Below are 18,704 nucleotides of genomic sequence, written 5' to 3'. Positions count from 1 at the left end.
TACAAAATGTGAAATGTGCTGCAAACTACTCATCCACAGCCTTTCTGGCTTCTTCAGTGCTCAATAGTTGTCTTCCCTTGAGGCGTTTGGGAACAGATGATAGTCACAGGGCAGGGTGGGCGGCAAGTAAGATGAGTAAGGTAGATGCTTTAGGATTTCAGAGTGAAGACCGAGTGAGGTGGTGCAGTGCTTAAGCATAGTGGACTCATATTTGGGAGGATGACAGTTCAATCCCACATCCGGCCATCCTGATTTAGGTTTTCCGTGATTTCCCTAGATCACTGCAGGCAAATGCCAGGATGGTTCCTTTGAAAGGGCACAGCCAATTTCCTTCCCCATCCTTCCCTAATCCAAGCTTGTGCTCCATCTCTAATGACCTCATTGGCGATGGGACATTAAATACTAATCTCCTCCTCTCCTCCTCAGAGTGAAGATCTGCCAGTTTTTGCTGTATGGACCATCTTGTGAAGAGGGTCATTGCTTTGCTGAAACAAAATGCCTTTTCCCAGCTTTCCTTGGTGTTTGAAGACCAGTCATGCTTCATTTTGTCAATAAGTTCAACATAGTGCTTTCCTGTAATGGTTGTACCATGTTGTAAGTAGTCAATAAGTAGGAGTGCATCTTTATACCAAAAGATGGATGCAGGCAACTTGTCTGCTGACCATTGTGTTTTAAACTTCTTTGGAATGGAGAATCACTGTACCTCCATTCTATGGGCACCACGCCGGGTAGCCTCGTGGTCTGAGGCGCCTTGTCACGGCCTGTACTGCTCCCCCCCATCTGAGTTTTGAGTCCTCCCTTGGGTGTGGGTGTGTGTGTTGTCTGTAGTGTAAGTTAGTTTAAGTCAGATTAAGTAGTGTGTAGGCTTAGGGGCCGATGACCTCAGCAGTTTGGTCCCATAAGACGTTACCACAAATTTTGAAATTTTTTTCTTTGGTATCTGGATGATAAGCATATATACATGTTTCTCAATGGTGACTGTACGATCTAGAAGTAAAATTGGTCCAAATTGAACTGTGAAGCACCTACTCATTCACGCTTTAGGTCTCCGCTGAGACATGTGGGAACCCATTTGGCTGAGAGCTTTCTCATGTCTCATGACTAACATGACCACAGTTTTGTGGAATATGCAACAGTTCTCTGCTATCTGTTCAGCAGTTTTCCTTTGATGATCCAGGATAAGGGAATGAACAGGATCCACAACTTCTGCTACTGTGACTTACAGTGGTCTTCCAGGACACTCCTCATCTTCGGTGCTGAAATGCCCTGTTTTAAATGCAGCTACACAGTTCTTGATAATGGAACAGGAAGGGCAGTTACCACACAATGTACCAGACATATCATTCATCATAAATTTGGCCCCTCTCCCCCTTTCCCTTAATAAATCGTAGCACGATTCTCTTTCACTGTCCATCCTCTATTTCCTTGTGCTATGTTCACTTCAAAAAGGTGCACAGATTCATAAAAACCAGTGTTACCACTGCACAATTACTATCACACATAATGTAATGAACAAAGTTTAATGTCAAAACATCAGAATTAATGTGCATCAATTTTAACTAGGAAAAGCCAAGGACGTAGCATATAGTTGTATACTGTGAACTAATAGCAATGATATTAAGTTCTCTAATTTTTTTCTGCAGGACTGTCTTGCATTCAGATCTGCATTGCTTCTTTTGAAGCTTCACCAACCTATAAATATGTGCTGCATTTCCCAGGACTATACCACAGAATGATAGGAGGGACTGATCAGGCCATAGTACATTGTTAACAGTGTGTCTATGTCTACTGTCCTAGACATGTTTCTCATTAAGAATAAGCTAGTGCTCACTTCTGAGCATATATTGCTGATATGGTTCTCCCATGTTAACTGTTAATCAATGACGACACCCAAGAATTCTCTACTTCTTTGAGAATTGAATTACATAGTTTAAGGGTGATATTGTTACTCTTTGCAGTTTTAGTTGCTTGTAACTGTATGTATGTATGCTGTCTTATTTCCATTTACAAATAAATTGTTTTCACTGAAATATTTGTAAACCTAGCTGCTCTCTGTCTTCCACAAATGATTTTATGAGGTCAGCTGCCTTTTGCCTGATACAACAACAGTTTAGTTTGTGTATTAGTCTGTTGTGACACACATAATCAAATGTGTTTGAGAGGTCAAGGAAAACTCCACAGACTTCCACTGTTCATACACTGACCCAATAACATTGGCTTCATAGGTAGTAATGTCTGTGGTTGTCTGTTTACACTTACTTTGAGAAAGTAGTTAATTCATTAGATAATAAATTAGAGGCTACTGGCACTTTCTGTGACATGTTATAAGCCTTTGACTGTGTGCACCATAGCATTCTCTTAAGTAAATTAGAACATTATGGTGTCACTGGCAGTGATGCAAAATAGTTTGAGTTTATCTAACTAACAGAAAGCAAAGGGTGTCATTGCGAAATACTGTGCAATAAGTAGTTAGTCTTCATCCGACTGGGAATTAATTACATGTGGTTTTCCTTAAGATTCCATCTTATGTCAGTTATTTTTTCTTGTGTTCATTAATGACCTCTCATCTGTTACATTGCCAGATGCTAAGTTTGTTTTATTTGCAGATGATACAAACATTGCAACAAATGGCAAGTCACGTACAGATTACTAATCAAATTTTCATGTTAATAAATGGTTTAAAGCTACTTCACTGTCATTAAACTTTGAAAAGATCTGCTATATACAGCTGAGATTTGGCAAGAGATTTCCTTCCAGCGTTTGTATAACATACGAAGACATGCAAATCAAAGAGGTTGATAGTGTTAAATTTCTGTGAGTACAACCCGATAATAAATTCAGTTGGGAAGGGCATACCACAGAATTGCTGAAGTGCCTTAACAAGTCTGTATTTGCAGTGTGAATGATGTCAGATGTAGGAGATATAAATATAAAAAACTTGTGTACTTTGCCTACTTTCATTCTATTGTGTCATATGGGATCATATTCTGGGGTAATTTGTCAAACCGAGCAAAAGTTTTTATAGAGTGCAAAAGCATATAATAAGACTCATTTGTGGTGTAAATTCAAGAGCATCATGTAGAGCTCTTCAAGGAACCGAGTATTCTAACCACTGCTTCTCAATATATTTATCCCTTAATGCTTTTTGTTGCAACTAATATGTCTCTGTTTCCAACCAATAGCTCAATACATACTATCAATACTAGGAATAATAACAATCTACATAAAGACCTAAAATCACTTACCTTGGCCAAAAAAATAAATAAAAAAAGACTGGGTGAAATGGTGGAAAGACAGCCGTGTAGTGCTGGAATAGGAGCAGGGAAGGGGCTGGATGGGTGAGGACAGTGACTAATGAAGGTTGAGGTCAGGAGGGTTGCGAGAACGTATGATGTATTGCAAGGAAAGTTCCCATCTTCGCAATTCAGAAAAGCTGGTGTTGGTAGGAAGGATCCATATGGCACAGGCTGTGAAGCAGTCATTGAAATGAAGGATATCAGGTTTGGCAGTGTGTTCAGCAACAGGATGGTCCACTTGATACTCAGCCACAGTTTGTTGGTGGCCATTCATGTGGGCAGACAGCTTGTTGGTTGTCATGCCTACATAGAATGCAGCACAGTGGTTGCAAGCTTAGCTTATAGACCACACGACTGGTTTCACAAGTAGCCCTGCCTTTGATGGGATAGGGGAGTTTAGTGACCGGACTGGAGTGGGTGGTGGAGGGAGGATGTATGGGACAGGTCTTGCATCTAGGTCTATTACAGGGGTATGAGCCACGAGGTAAGGGATCGGGAGCAGGGGTTGTGTAAGGATGGACGAGTATATTGTGTAGGTTCAGTGGATGGCGGAGTACCATTTTGGGAGGGGTGGGAAGGATAGTGGGTACGACATTTCTCATTTCAGGCCACGACGAGAGGTAATCGAAACCCTGGTGGAGAATGTAATTCAGTTACTCCAGTCCTGGGTGGTACTAAGTTATGAGGGGAATTCTTCTCTGTGGCCGGATGGTGGGGCTTTGGGAGGTGGTGGGAGACTGGAAAGATAAGGCACGGGAGATTTGTTTTTGTATAAAGCTGGGAGGATAATTACGGTCAGTGAAGGCTTCAGTGAGACCCTCGGTATATTTCAAGAGGGACTGCTCGTCACTACAGATGCGACAACCACAGGTGGCTAGGCTGTATTGAAGGGACTTCTTGGTATGGAATGGGTGGCAGTTGTCAAAGTGGAGATATTGCTGGTGGTTAGTAGTTTTGATATGGGCAGAGGTGCTGATGTAGCCATCTCTGAGGTGGAGGTCAACATCTAGAAAGGTGGCTTGTTGGGATGAGTAGGACCAGGTGAAGCAAATGGGGGAGAAGTTGTTGAGGTTCTGGAGGAATGTGGATAGGGTGTCCTCACCTTCAGTCCAGATAGCAGAGATGTCACCAATGAATCTGAACCAGGTGAGAGGTTTATGATTCTGGGTGTTTAGGAAGGATTCCTCTAGATGGCCCATGAAGAGGTTGGCATAGGGTGGTGCCATGCGGGTGCCCATAGCCGTACCCCAAATTTGTTTGTAGAAGGAGAAGTAATTGTGGGTGAGGATACAGTCGGTCATGACGACTAGGAAGGAGACTGTCGGTTTGGAATCCGTCGGGCATTGGGAAAGGTGGTGTCCAATAGTGGTAAGGAAATTGTGATGAGCAGGGCACTGTATGCTAAAGGGACAGGAACTACGGAGAGTCGGTGGAGGAAATGGTTGGTATCTTTTATATAGAAGGGTAGGTTCCGGGTAATAGGTTGAAGGTGCTGGTCTATGACAGCAGAGATTCTCTCAGTGGGGGACAGTAACTGGCCACAATGGAGCGTCCTGGGTGGTTAGGTTTACGGACTTTAGGAAGCACGTAGAAGGTAGGAGTGTGGAGACTGATAGGGGTGGGTAGAGAGACGGAGTCTAGGGAGAGGTTCTGGAATGGGCCTAAGGATTTGAGTAGTGACTGGAGATCCTGCTGGGTTACTGGAATGGGGTCACTGTGGCAAGGTCTGTAGGTGGAAGTATTTGACAGCTGGTGGAGTCATTCCACCAGGTAATACTTGCGGTTCAGAACAACAGTGTGAGGATTACAATGTTAGGATCAGTTTTTAAGATGGTGGGCTGCAGTTCTTTCTGCAGATGTATGGTTAGTCTGCATGTTGAGGGATTTGGGGAATGATGGTGAGGCAGTGTTTGTGGTTAAGAAACTCTGGAAAGTTAACAGAGGGTGGTTTCGGGGCATTTGGGATGGATCACAGTTGGATGGAAGAGTGACAGAGTTAGGCAAGATTCAATTTTGGTCTTTGGTTGAGTCTGATTGCACTGGTGCTGCTGCTCACAGTGTGGTTTCAGTTGCCTGAGACTGCAGTCGTGTATGTGAGTTGCGTTTGTGTGATTCTGTTGTACACGTGTGTGTCTATTGTTGACAAAGGCCACTGGCCGAAAGCTTTAAGTGTGAAAATCTTTTTGTTGTGCCTAGCTGCGACTCAGCATCTCCACTATATGGTGAGTAGAAACTTTTCTTCTCATAATATTGCTACATTCCATCCTGGATTTTCCATTGTATAAACATCTTACCAGAGTAAGTAAAAATATCTGTTATATTTCAGTTTTGACAGCACTTGGTCACAACAGTCAAAATTAGGTGTTTTGTGTATAATAAATTTATTAAAATTGCATAACTATGTTTCATTTTGGCAATGTATTAATTCTGTAGATATTAATGGTTCCAGTTTACGGTAATGTTGCCATATATTTCGAAAATCTCTTGACAAATGATCAGGGAAGTGAGTATTGCATTCAAATGTTTTATGTTTCTTATGCTTTCTGGCTTGTTCCACACCTAGGAGAATCATCTCATTTTTTGGACTGTGGAATGAAAACTGAATATAATCTGATCTAATCTAATCTGATCTAATCTAATGTAATCCCTTGCGCTTGTAAATGTCAGTGCTAGCAGTAGTTTTGTTTATGAGACAGTTTTCATGTCCCTTTTTTGGATCATCCCTTGAATTTACAATGTCTGTGGTGATCCATCTCTTAGTATTTCCCTTATTTGGATTTCTAGATAATAGGCGGCAAGCAATATATATGTAATAACGTATGTTGAGCAAAAGTACCTCCATCCCTCCTATCAACAATGTAGGAAAAGACAGATTGCTACTTACAATAAAGAAGACAAGTTGCAGACAGGTATAATCAAAAGACACTTACATAAAGTTTTCAGCCACAGTCTTCGTCAGCAAAAGAGAAACACACACCATTCTCACACACAAGCAGCACACATCATGTACTCCAGCATCTTGGCCCGAGATGCTGGAGTTGGCGGTCATGTGTGCATGATGTGTGCTGCTTGTATGCATGAATGGTGTGTTTCTCTTTTGCTGGTGAAGGTTGTGGCCAAAAGATTTTCTTGTAATTGGGCCTTTCTGTAACTCAACATGTCTTTTTATGGTAAGTAGCAATCTGTCTTTTTGTACACTGCTGATATTCCTAGCTGGGGTTCCCATCTCTCCTATGTAATTTTTTGGGTGTCTTTTTAAATTCTAACAGTATTGTTCCACAGCTAACATTAGTTCCTGTTATTTCAACTACTTGTTGATAATGATCTCAGATTGTAGTGTTTATTACTTGCACTGTTTGCCTCGTCTGAGGAATATTTGTAATCACATGGTTTATCAATGTTTCTGAGATCTCAACATCTTGTTGGGCTTTATATGGGGTGTTTTTTTCCACTGTGTACAAATTGTAGGGATTGATTGATGAGAGGATATGGAACAAAAAAGGTCTAATGAACTTATGTCTGGAAATGCATAGTTTCCATGCTAGGGACCATTTATTCAGTCATATTTTATTACACAGACTGTAGTCTAACATGCGCTGTACCATGCAGCCACAGTTACAGTATGCATGGTTTCCTCCTAGATTGTGGTACTGTTCCTCACACGTCATGCCCTAGCACCCTCTCCTGCCATAGTAATTGGCAATGTTGTGTCAGATTCACTTCTCTTGCTGACTCACCTTGTAGTAGGTGTGATACAGCATTGTATACAATGGTTCCATGTTCAAATGGAGAGCTTGCCAACATGGTATTCACTTATGGAAAGGCAAATGGCAATGGGTTGAGGGCAGCAAGGTTGTATCAGGAGACCTATCCCCATGGATAAGAACCACAGCATTCAATGTTTGCAAGTTTGTTTTGCCTTTTGTCTGAAACAGTGTCATTTCAGGAAACAGGAAATCATGAATGATGTACTTGAAGTGTTTGGACACCAGGCTTGGAAGAAAATGTGATTAACACTGTGGAACTCTACCACCAAATGAGTAGCAGACAGCTGGCCCACTAGTACAAAAAAGCCAGACAACCGTGTGGAATATACTCCATGACAACTGTTACCACCATTATGACTTACAGTGTCTGCAGGGCTTACTAGCGACAGACTTTCCACATCAGGAGCAGTTTTGTCACTGGTTTCTTCACCAAGTACCCACTAGTCTGGGATTTGTGTCATCCATCCTATTCACAGGTGAGGTCACCTTTATGTGGAGTGGTATCTTCAACTTTCATAACACCCATCTGTGGGATAGTATGCAGAACACCCATGGTATGGTGACAGCGAATCATCAACATCAGTGCACCCGAAATGTGTAGGCTGGGATAATTAGCAACCGTATTTTGAGACCAGTCTTCCTTCCACATCACCTAACAGGCCTGAACTATTGACATTTCTTGCAGGTGACTTTGCCTCCTCTGCTGGAAGAAGTGCTATTGATGATTTGAAGGGTTATGGGGCTGCTACATGATGGTGCTCCAGCCCACTTCACCATTAATGTCTGGACGCATCACAATTGTGTCTTCCTTGGCTGGTGGATTGGACATGGGGGAGGTCATCGGTCTCATCGGATTAGGGAAGGACGAGGAAGGAAGTCGGCCATGCCCTTTCAAAAGGAACCATCCCAGCATTGGCCTGGAGCGTATTAGGGAAATCACGGAAAACCTAAATCAGGATGGCCGGACGCGGGATTGAACCATTATCCTCCCAAATGCGAATCCAGTGTGCTAGCCACTGTGCCACCTAGCTCGGTAGACAAGGGGGTCCAGCTGCATGGCTGCAAGTATCATGTATGCGGAACATATTCCAGATTTGGAGACACTGGAACAGCATATCCATGCTGCCTTTGACACTGTTTGGATGCAGCCTGACCGATGCAAACATGGGAGACAGAGCGTGCTACAGCATGTACACATGTGTTGAGGCACATTTTTCAACACATATTGTAACTGTGGCTACATGGTACAGTGTGTATTAAACCACAGTCTCTCTGTAACAATGCATGATTGAAAAAATGGTCTCTAGCATGGAAACCATCATTTCCGGACATAAGTTCATTAGATCTTTATTCTGTATCCTCTCATCGATCAATCCTTAAGAGTTTGTACATGGAGGAAAAAATCATACTGTACACCTAACTTGAGATTGTAGATATTTATCAGATCACAGAAACTTCTGTATGACAATATCCTTTAATGTATCAATATTCATATCCCCCATTATAACTATGTTCAAGAAATTATCTATTGTCTGACCTAGAAGCACTTCTAGTTCTTTTTAAAAAAGAAGAACGAAATATTTTATTTGTGAGCTAGGTGATCAGTACAGACCCTGCAACTTTATTTGCATAGCTGATGCTTCAGAAAGCACTTATGAAGCAGTAATTTACTTCATACCATTGCTTACATACACTGGAATTAACCCTCCCTTATATTTAGTTCTATAGAAATGAATTAATCTTTTATAATTCTCTAGATTGCAAACACTTATTTCATTCTCTCCCAGGCCATGCTCTGACATAATGAAAACTTGGAAAACCTGTAGTGTCTCAGCAGATGTTCTCCAAGTGTGGACCATGGAAGATGGTTGGTTGGTTTCGGGGAAGGAGACCAGACAGCGAGGTCATCGGTCTCATCAGAGTAGGGAAGGAATTTGGCTGTGCCCTTTCAGAGGAACCATCCCGGCATTTGGCTGGAGTGATTTAGGGAAATCACGGAAAACCTAAATCAGGATGGCCGGACGCAGGATTGAACCGTCGTCCTCCCGAATGCAAGTCCAGTGTCTAACCACTGCGCCACCTCGCTCGGTGGACCATGGAAGAGCAAAACATACAAATACTGAGTCATGAAAGTGCACCAGGAGCTTAGTTTAAATGCTACTGAAACATAAAATTATCTCTCATTTGCATATGATGTTTGCAGAGCAATACAAAATACAAATTAAATGTTTATATTACATTGAACTGAAAAGTAAGCCATGATGGACTGGAACACAACTCTTAAAAATCTACAAATTGTAAGTTTTCAGAAAGCCTGTTCTAGATAGTAATCATAATGTAATGCAACTTAGGTAAGAAAACTTCTCTGTTCACAGGTGGAAAAATTTATCTCTGAAAGCCAGCATGTTTACTCTGCAGTGTCAGCTGTCCACCTGGAGACAAGTTCTGGTGTAATAAACCCAGCAGCTGAGTTGGGAAAAGTATTAATGCAGCTACAAAAGAGGCCTCTCTTTATCTTGGATGGTATGAGTAGCATAGGTGGTGTCTCATTTACACTGGATAATCCTGCATCACCTGATGTTCTGGTTACATCTGCTAACAAGTGTCTGCAGTCTGTGCCTGGCTGTGCCATCATCATTGCAAGAAGAGCTGTATTTGAGCAGTGCAAAGGTTACAGTCAAAGCTTGTATTTTAATTACGTACTTAACATATTGTTCATTGTGCAGTCATTTCAGTGACTGTGTGTCTCAGCCAACGAAATTTTTAAGGATAAAGAACAAGTCCAGGAGTAAATCAGAACAAGCCAACAGATATTACAAACTGTGTAGTCAGCTTGTATGTTGAGGTCTTCAGTCCACAGACTGCTTTGACGCAGCTGTCTCAGATGCTCTATCCTGTGCAAGCCTCTTTGTCTCCAAATAACTACCAGCAACAGCAACCTACATACTTCTTAATTTGCTTACCGTATTCATCTCTTGATCTCTCTCTATGATTTTACCCCCCCCCCCCCCCAAACATTTCCCTCCAATACTAAATTCATGATCCCTTGATGTCTCAGAATGTGTTGTATCAACTGATTCTTTCTTCTAGCCAGGTTGTGCCACAAATTTCTTTTCTCACCAGTTCTAATCAGTACCTCCTCATTACTTACATGATCTGCCTATTTAATGTTCAGCATTCTTCTGTAGCACCAAAGCTTCTATTCTCTTCCTGTCTAAACAGCTTACCATCCACATTTCACTTCCATGCATCGCTACACCCCAGACAAAGGCCCTCAGAAAAGACTCCCTAACACTTAAATCTATATTTCATGTTAACAAATTTTTCTCTTCTTCAGAAACACTTTTCCTGCCATCACCAGTCTACATCTTATGTTCTCTCTATTTCAGCCCAACAGCAAAACTTATCTTCTACTTGAAGTGTCCTATTTCCTTATCTAATTCCCTCAGCATCACAGCATCACCTGATTTAGCTTAAATAGTATTTGTTCATGAACACATCTGTGCTCTATTTTTATTTGCAGTGAAAAGATATAGACATGCAATTCAACATTAAGAAAAATCTTATTTTCATTAAAAATAAAGGCATCCAAAACTTCCAACATTAACTACAATTTTTTTTTTACACAAATCAGTTATGATGGTGCTACAGTTTTTTAGATTCTAATTTTTGGAGAGATTTATTTGTATGTGTAGGACATCATTTTACAGTATCTTCAGATGAGATTATTTGTTACAGTTTGTTCCATGAACTAAATGGAGCTTCCATCTGGTACACGGCAGATCAGTGGAAGTTGTTTCCATTTCTCACATTTTCCTGGAACACCACAAGAGTGAATTAAGAGATGAATTTTTTCTATTATGATTATTCATTGTATAACAGGTAACTAATGTGATGTAAATGTGCGCAAAGTGATCCCAACACTTTGTTTTTCAGGAAATTGTCGCAGCTTGAGCTTAGACTTGTGCTCACAGCTGGATGGCTTGGATACATGTGGACAATTTCGATTTACACCCCCCACACATTGTCTTCTTGCACTACACAGAGCTCTTGGAGAACTGAAATCTGAAGGTGGAGTATCTGCCCGAGTGAAAAGGTATAACAACTTATTTAATCTTACTGTAAAGTTGCCTGTGGTAGCCACCTTCTGTTATGTTAGAATATTCCAGTGTGACTTCATACGTATTAGTACTCTCCCTTCACAAAACGGTCAACCCTTGCACCAGTTTGGATAGTTCCACAGTTTAACATCTCACTCAAACTTCTTGCTCCATGTGGTGTTCCATCACCTTCTTCCAAACACTCAAGAAATATAGCACTTATCATCCCAGTCATCCTTTTGTTGCAGGCTTCAAGTTCCCTGTGGAATGATTTCCTGCATTAATTGATGATCATTACGATAATAATAAAAAGCCTCCCATCCACTATAAGAACTGTTAACACTGCATCTGTCACCTGAAATTTACAACTATTAAATTTTCACCTTTATAAGTTATGGAAGGAATAGAGGTAACAACTAACTATACAGTGATATGTTGAGTGGCTGGCAGGCAAAAATAAGACTGAAAATGTCACTTAGCTTTTGGACAATGTCCCACTTTGGAGCTAACTTGTACAGAATACGTGTGACATACACGCATACCTGCACACTTACTTTGTCTCAGACCTGTCATAGCCATCCTTAGACACCATTTATATTTAGCATTCTCTCTCTCTCTCTCTCCCTCTCCCTCCCTCTCTCTCTCTAGTTCTGTATCTTTGGGTGCCTTATTTTTTCATTTTAAATGCTATTTCTTCTATTTTTGCTTGCCCTTATTTTTATCCAACAATCTCTTCTGAATTTTGGAATTTTATAAAATGGAAGATTAGTGTTTAACGTCCCATCAAGAAAGGGCTCATTAGGCATGACTGGAAGCTCACAAACCAACAGAATTTTATGTGCCTGGCAGTCATTCTACATTTGTTTCTGTTTGGGAGTTAGTAATAGATGTCTCACTTCCATCATAAATATTGTTGGAAAGAAATATAATCTACATCTACCAGATTACTCTGTAATTCATAATTAAGTGTCTGGTAAAGAATTCATCAAATCACCTTCAAACTATTTCTCTACCGTCCGACTCTTGAACAGAACATGGGAAAAACAAGCACTTAAATATATCTGTGTGAGCTTTGATTTCTCTTATTGTGTCATAATGATCATTTTCCCCTATGTAGGTGGATGCCAAAAGTATATTTTCACAACCAGAGGAGAAAGTTGGTGATTGAAATTTCACAAGAAGATCATGTAACAAAGAAAAATGCCTTCCCTTTAATGATTGCTACCCCAATTCACATATCATGTCCATGGCACTCTCTCCCCTATTTTGCAATAATACAAAATGAGCTGCCCTTCTTTTAACTTTTCTGATGTCCTCCATCAGTCTCATCTAATGCAGATTGCACACCACACAGTAATACTCCAGGAGAGTGTGGACAAATGTGGTGTAAGGAGTCTTTTTTTTTAGTAGACTAGTTACAATTTCTAAGTGTTCAAGTGATATATCATAGTGTTTTGTCTGCTGTTCACTGAACATTATCTATGTGATTGTTTCTATTGAAGTTATTCATAATTATAATCCCTAAGTATTTAGTTGAACTTAGAAGTCTTTAGATTTTTTTAATTTATCATGTAACCTAAATTAATGGATTTATTTCAGTACTCATGTGGATGACTTCATGACTTCATGCCTTTCATTACTTAGAGTCAATTACCACTTTTCAAGCCATACAGGTATCTTTGTAAATCATTTTGCAATTGGTTTTCATAAACTAATGACTTTTCAAGACTGTAAATGACAACACCATCTACAAACAATTAAATGTTGTTTATGTAGATCACATACAGTGAAGAGCCTATAACATTTCCTTGGGGAACACCAGATATTACTTCTGTTTTACTTGATGACTTTCCATCAGTGTCTATGAACCGTGACCTTGCTGACAGGAAGTCATGAATCCAGTTGCACAACTGAGGAGATCTCCATAGGCATGCAATTTTAATTAGAAGTCTCTTGTGAGGAATGACCTCAAAATCCTTCTCGAAATCTAAAAATATGAAATCAATTTGACATCCCCTGTATATAGCACTTATTAATTCATGAGAATAAAGGTCTAGTTGTATTTCACAAGAAGGATCTTTTCTGAATCCGTGCTATTTGCCAATAAATCGTTTTCTTTGAGATATTTCATAATGTTCGAACACAGTATATGTTCCAGAATCCTACAGCAAATCGACATTAGTGGTATGGCTCTGTAATTCAGCACATTACTTCTATTTCCCTTCTTAGGTATTGGTGTGGCTTTCCTGTCTTTATGTATGGATCCTTTGCCAAGTGAGCAGTTGTAGGTGATTTCTAAGTATAGAGCCATTGTACCAGCATATTTAGAAAAGAACCTGCCTGATATACAATCTGGACTGGTGTCCTTTCCTTTGTTAAGTGAATTATGCTGTGTTGCTGCACCAAGGATATCCACTTCTAAATTACTCGTGTTGGCAGTTGTTCGAATTCTGGAATATTTACTTTGTCTTCTTTGGTGAAGGAGATTTGAAAATCATGTTTCATTCCTTTAAATGCTAAAATATATATAAGAAAATGTATCTCTGATGCATAAGTATTACTCAACAAAGCAAACCATACACTTTGTCATAGTGGTAACTAACTTAGTTAAGTGATTGGTGTGTTGTTATTTTACAGTGAAGGATGGAAAGTGATTGCAAAAAATAATTTCACAAGCAGAAGCAACGGCTTGCTGTTAATATCATTAAATTTATTGGCAATGAGAAGGAGAAACAAGTGGCAGTGCCAATGGAAAATTCAAACATGGAAGGAGGGATAGGATGCCAAGTGAGATGGGATTCCATTATCTAAGTCATAGAAGAAGAAAAAATATCTCATTGACAATATGGATAAAAGTGTTATTAGGCAGCAATTTCTGTGACTGTATGAACAACAGAGAAACACCAATGTGAGAAAACTTCACAGTATTCTTTCATAGAGCTGAAAGTCAAGGCCAGCAACAAAATTATGAGAGAAATAGCCGTATGTGGCCAGAATAACCAAGTAATCACCTATGAATGAGGCAACATAGATTGAAAAAGCATGCATTAGATTTTTACGAAGAAATGAAGCATCAGAGTGAGACATAGAACACTATCACAATCATAGTGAGCAAGGAGTATAGTAAAAAAACAGTGCCAATAAAGTTTAATAGTCCTCATATACAGGTCATTGGCAAATAGACATTTGGTGTGTGGCAGCAATCCACGTACAAGACTGAAGTGTATGCTGTTAGTACCTCCACTCTCTTTCTTGGTTGTAAAAACAATAATGCTGCCACCTTGGCCTGGCCTTCAGTTCAGTTTGCTGACTTGTACAATAAACATAATTGTCACAAGAGTTACCAGCAATACTTACTTGCAGGAAGCAGATTTTTTTTACATCTGCCATTTGCTGTTTTTATTATACTCTAAATGAAAGATGTGAAGCACACAGAAGAGAAGGAGGAAAATAAATGAAACTTCATGGGTTGGGAGGATTTGTGATGTTATTTCACTGCTTACAAAATCAGAAAAAAAACACCACCTTGGCAGTATGAGCCTGTTTATCAGTATGATGTTGCACTCCCTGTATCCTGTAGCATGCACTGGTTCTTTTGAGAAGGATGTTATGAAGCCACTGTATTCTCTTCTGAGGTGAGCTGGCCCACAACTGTTGGAACTCATTCTTGATGTCGTGGATACTGGCGCAGGGACAAAGTTGACGTCTGAGCTGGTCCCACATATGCTCTATTGAGGACAGATCTGAGGATCTTTATGGCCATGGGAGTCCCTCAACATCACACAGACAATTCATAGACAAATGTTACGTGTGGACAACAATTGTCCTGTTTAAAAGTTGCACAACAATACTGTCACATGAGAGGTAACATATGAGGATGAAGGAAGTCTGTTGTATGCTGTTGTGCCATCACTACCAGCCTTGACCCGAAATCCTACCATACCGCTCCCCACACCTTGTTGCAGGAATAACACTGCTGTGCCTCTCCAAAATATTATAAGAAAGGGACTTTTCCGCAGGTCCATGCTTCTTCGTCACGGCACCAATCCAAATGCAGTCATTTGCATTGTGGTGTTAACGGCAGCCTACACAAGGGACAGTAATTCTCCAGTCCAGCTGCTGTTTGTCTCCAATTAATGGTGCAGGATGACACACAACATTACAATGAGTCCATTACATTTTCTTCCATGGCAGGCACAAATGTGAAAAGGTTACTTTTTCGTCGGTGCACAATATGGCAATCCTCCCTTGTGTGGCTGACATGAACCTCGAGAATGAGTACATTGTCTTCAGGTTTCCATGCAGTCTAACATTGGACCACTGCCACACCTGAATGCTCCTGGACCATTGTCACATCTGAATGCCCCACAAATCTGAATTTTGCACGATTCGACCAGCTGGCCAAATGGAGGCCTGCAGTGACACCCCTTTCAAATTCTGTCAGGGGCTAACAACATTATCTCAGACGAGGATGTGGCATCTCATGTCCTTCACAGTGAACAGTCGACATCTGACGATGTTTTCATCCATTATGTGCCCTACCAGGCCTGGTACCAAGACTAAATACAAACAACATTAACACATTCTGGTGGCCATTCTACCTGCCACAAAAAACTCAACTCTAAACAGACTGGTTTGGGCAGGGACATCATCTTCAGCACATTTCTCATAGTTACAGTGCTTTGTTACACTATTCTGTTACCATCATTGAAATCCACCTGCCTCTACTTCTCCCACTGGCAAAACTTGCCTATACTTGTTGGCGCAGTCATTTCCTTTCATCTCGCACTGTCTGCTCCTAAACAGCTGGTGTCACTATGTCCATTAATGTGTGTGTGTCTTACATTTCTTTGTTCCTATGATCTGCTATATCTGAACCAATGACTTCCATCACTTTTGTTTGTTCAGATGGTAATGTACAATACTTTTCTCGTCTCTGTCAACTTGAATGAAGATGAATGTCCAATCATCCAATGTGCTTATCTGTTTACAATGTAGTCATTGATCAGATGGATCCCCACGTCATTGCAACGTTTGAGGGATTTTCAAAAAGAAAGTTACATACTATTATGGCAGGCCAACTACATTTTATTGAATGTTGCAGTACCCTTTAAAGTGACACACATACATGTCACTATTTTTCACCATAGTTTCCAAGTCATTGTAAACAACAGCTGGAACATTCTACTAATTGTTCAATTCCTCAACAATAGAAATTCGTTCCTTGGTCACAGATCTGTTCAAGAATCACTGTATGAATGCCCTTATCATCCAAAGATTTACATTTACTGTAAATCAGTTCCTCAATTGCCTGGACATTGTCGTCTGTCGTCAATGTCATTGCCTTTCTTCCTGGTCATCATCACCTGTGTCTGTACGGGCTCGATTAAATTGTTGGCATCAATTCACTACTGCTAAATGCGACATTGCATTTGGTCCATATACCACCACACTTTCACGGTCAGTGTGCAACATAGACATTTTGTTCAAGGAATCATACTGTCTCACGTTCTTCAACTGTGGGGTACATTGCTAGATGTGATGCCATTCCACTCCTACCGCCGCAGAACTGTCTCTCAAGAATCCCAGAACACACACTCTCTTCTGATGATGTGCAAACCTTGCTGTGCAGTGATCTTAGCGTGGGATGACATGTATAACTTGCTTTTTGAAGCCCCTTGTAATTTTTTCAGTGTACTGTCAGTGGCAAGCAAAGCTGGAGTTTGGTAAATAGGATAGTATAACACAAAATTCCACATAAATTTACAGGGTGTTACCCATAAAACTGGTAAGCCTCACACCCAACTATGCAAGTAACAATGAACTAATTAAAAAAGAACAGATAATAGTAACGTTAAAAACATGTCGTCACCTGTTTATATGAGAGGCTGGAAGTGAGGGCCGTAGGGATCCAGGCATTGCTGACTTCGTGTGATGACATTACCAGCAACATTCTGTAATTCTGAGGTGTGATGTTCTTTTCTCTAATACTTCCTTGTTTAAGATCATCTGCTGTGCAAGGATGTAAGCAAACATTTTGCTTTTTAACAAAGTCTGGGGCTCTTGGGCACAGAGACCTCTAGTGATATGTCTGTTTTCAGGGAACATGTTTGTGATGTGGGCCATACTTTGGTTGGATATGCGAGCTGTCACTCCAACTTATTGGAATACTGCATACAGCTTCTCTGCATACATTAATTGTGCACAGAAAGAGTCAAAGACCTCTAGATATCTGGCACTGTTTAAGATGTAATTGAAAAATATGGGCCAACAATGTGCATGCTGGACAAAGCACACCAAACACCATCTTCTCTGAGGGGAGAGGTTGTTCGTGCAAAATATATTGGTTGTCCTGTAATCAGTATCTGCAATTCTGGGAGTTTACATAATCTGACAAATAAACAGGGCCTCATCTGACATGAAATCAAGCAAGGGGCCAAGTAACCATTAGCAATTGATGTTAACAGCCAATTACAATAATGCACTCTTTTTTCCTGAATGCCAAATTTCAACTCTTGCGCTGCATTCACACGATAGGCAAGAATCCCAATATCAATTTGCTGTTATAATGCCCCATTTCTGTAACAACTTGACAATATGATCTTCTCAGAACAACTGATGCACTCAATTTCCCGATTAAATGCAGTGTAGCCAACTTTTGAGACATTATGGTGTACTGGTTTTATGTGGGACACCCAGTATTTAAGAGAGTGGCTGTCATTATACTGTACAAAAATGAGTTAGTCCTAACAATAGAATGATTAAGTGACTTTAAAGGTTTTATGTAATAAGTATCATTATATGCAGAAAGAAACTGATATCACAGAATATTGATAATTTTTACTTGTGGACCGTCTGACAGCAACTGAATAAAACACAATTTTAGTGTGATACGCGTTTCGCCTTTATTTTCTGCAAGGCAGCATCAGTGGCAGGTTGCGTGGACAATTTCTTACATATTACGCTCCTGTTGCAGGTGAAATGTGTATGGCACTAAAACTATGTTTTATTCAGTTGCTGTCAGATGGTCCATGAGTAAAAATTATCAATATTCCGTAATATTACACACAACTGAGGAAGACAGGACTACCAAAGTTGAAGAAACTTATATATTTTAGCATACCCATTTTTGGCATCATTTAATCAACCACAGTCTTTCTTTTACTAATAAAAGAGAGGTTTCATGAGGAAATAATCCTCAGAGATGCTAAAATAAAAATTATTTTGCCATTGCAAACAGGTATCGTGAGAACTGCCAAACTTTACAACATGGAATGGAGCTACTGGGATTCCAGAAACTGGTTAAGTTGCCGAAGCATGAAAGCCATATTATAACTTCATATCTCTGCCCCAAGCATCCCAACTTTGATTTCAACACTTTCTACTCTCATCTGAGCAATAAAGGTTTGTTTGCCACATTATAAGTGTTGTTTCATATTACATTTAAGATTGCTAAAGATACTTGTATTGTGCAACTTATGCTGCTACTGATGATGATGATGATTTTGATTTTAAAGGGACTACACTTCATGGCCATCACT

At 40.2% G+C, this 18,704-nt stretch overlaps 1 protein-coding gene across 1 annotated transcript in view; it reads left to right on the top strand.

The window, feature by feature from the left end:
* Window positions 1-18,704, top strand: part of LOC126199380 (2-aminoethylphosphonate--pyruvate transaminase-like) — a 133,877-nt gene that overhangs the window by 109,471 nt on the left and 5,702 nt on the right. The window contains exons 5-7 of the mRNA XM_049936297.1: window positions 9,439-9,733; window positions 11,000-11,159; window positions 18,404-18,567. Coding sequence (XP_049792254.1) covers window positions 9,439-9,733; window positions 11,000-11,159; window positions 18,404-18,567 — 619 coding nt within the window. The remainder of the gene's footprint in view (window positions 1-9,438; window positions 9,734-10,999; window positions 11,160-18,403; window positions 18,568-18,704) is intronic.

Source organism: Schistocerca nitens, chromosome 8 (assembly GCF_023898315.1).
Source record: "Schistocerca nitens isolate TAMUIC-IGC-003100 chromosome 8, iqSchNite1.1, whole genome shotgun sequence".
Taxonomy (NCBI): domain Eukaryota; kingdom Metazoa; phylum Arthropoda; class Insecta; order Orthoptera; family Acrididae; genus Schistocerca; species Schistocerca nitens.
The sequence above is the reverse complement of the archived record's forward strand: the minus strand, read 5'-3'. Positions and strand labels throughout refer to the sequence as shown.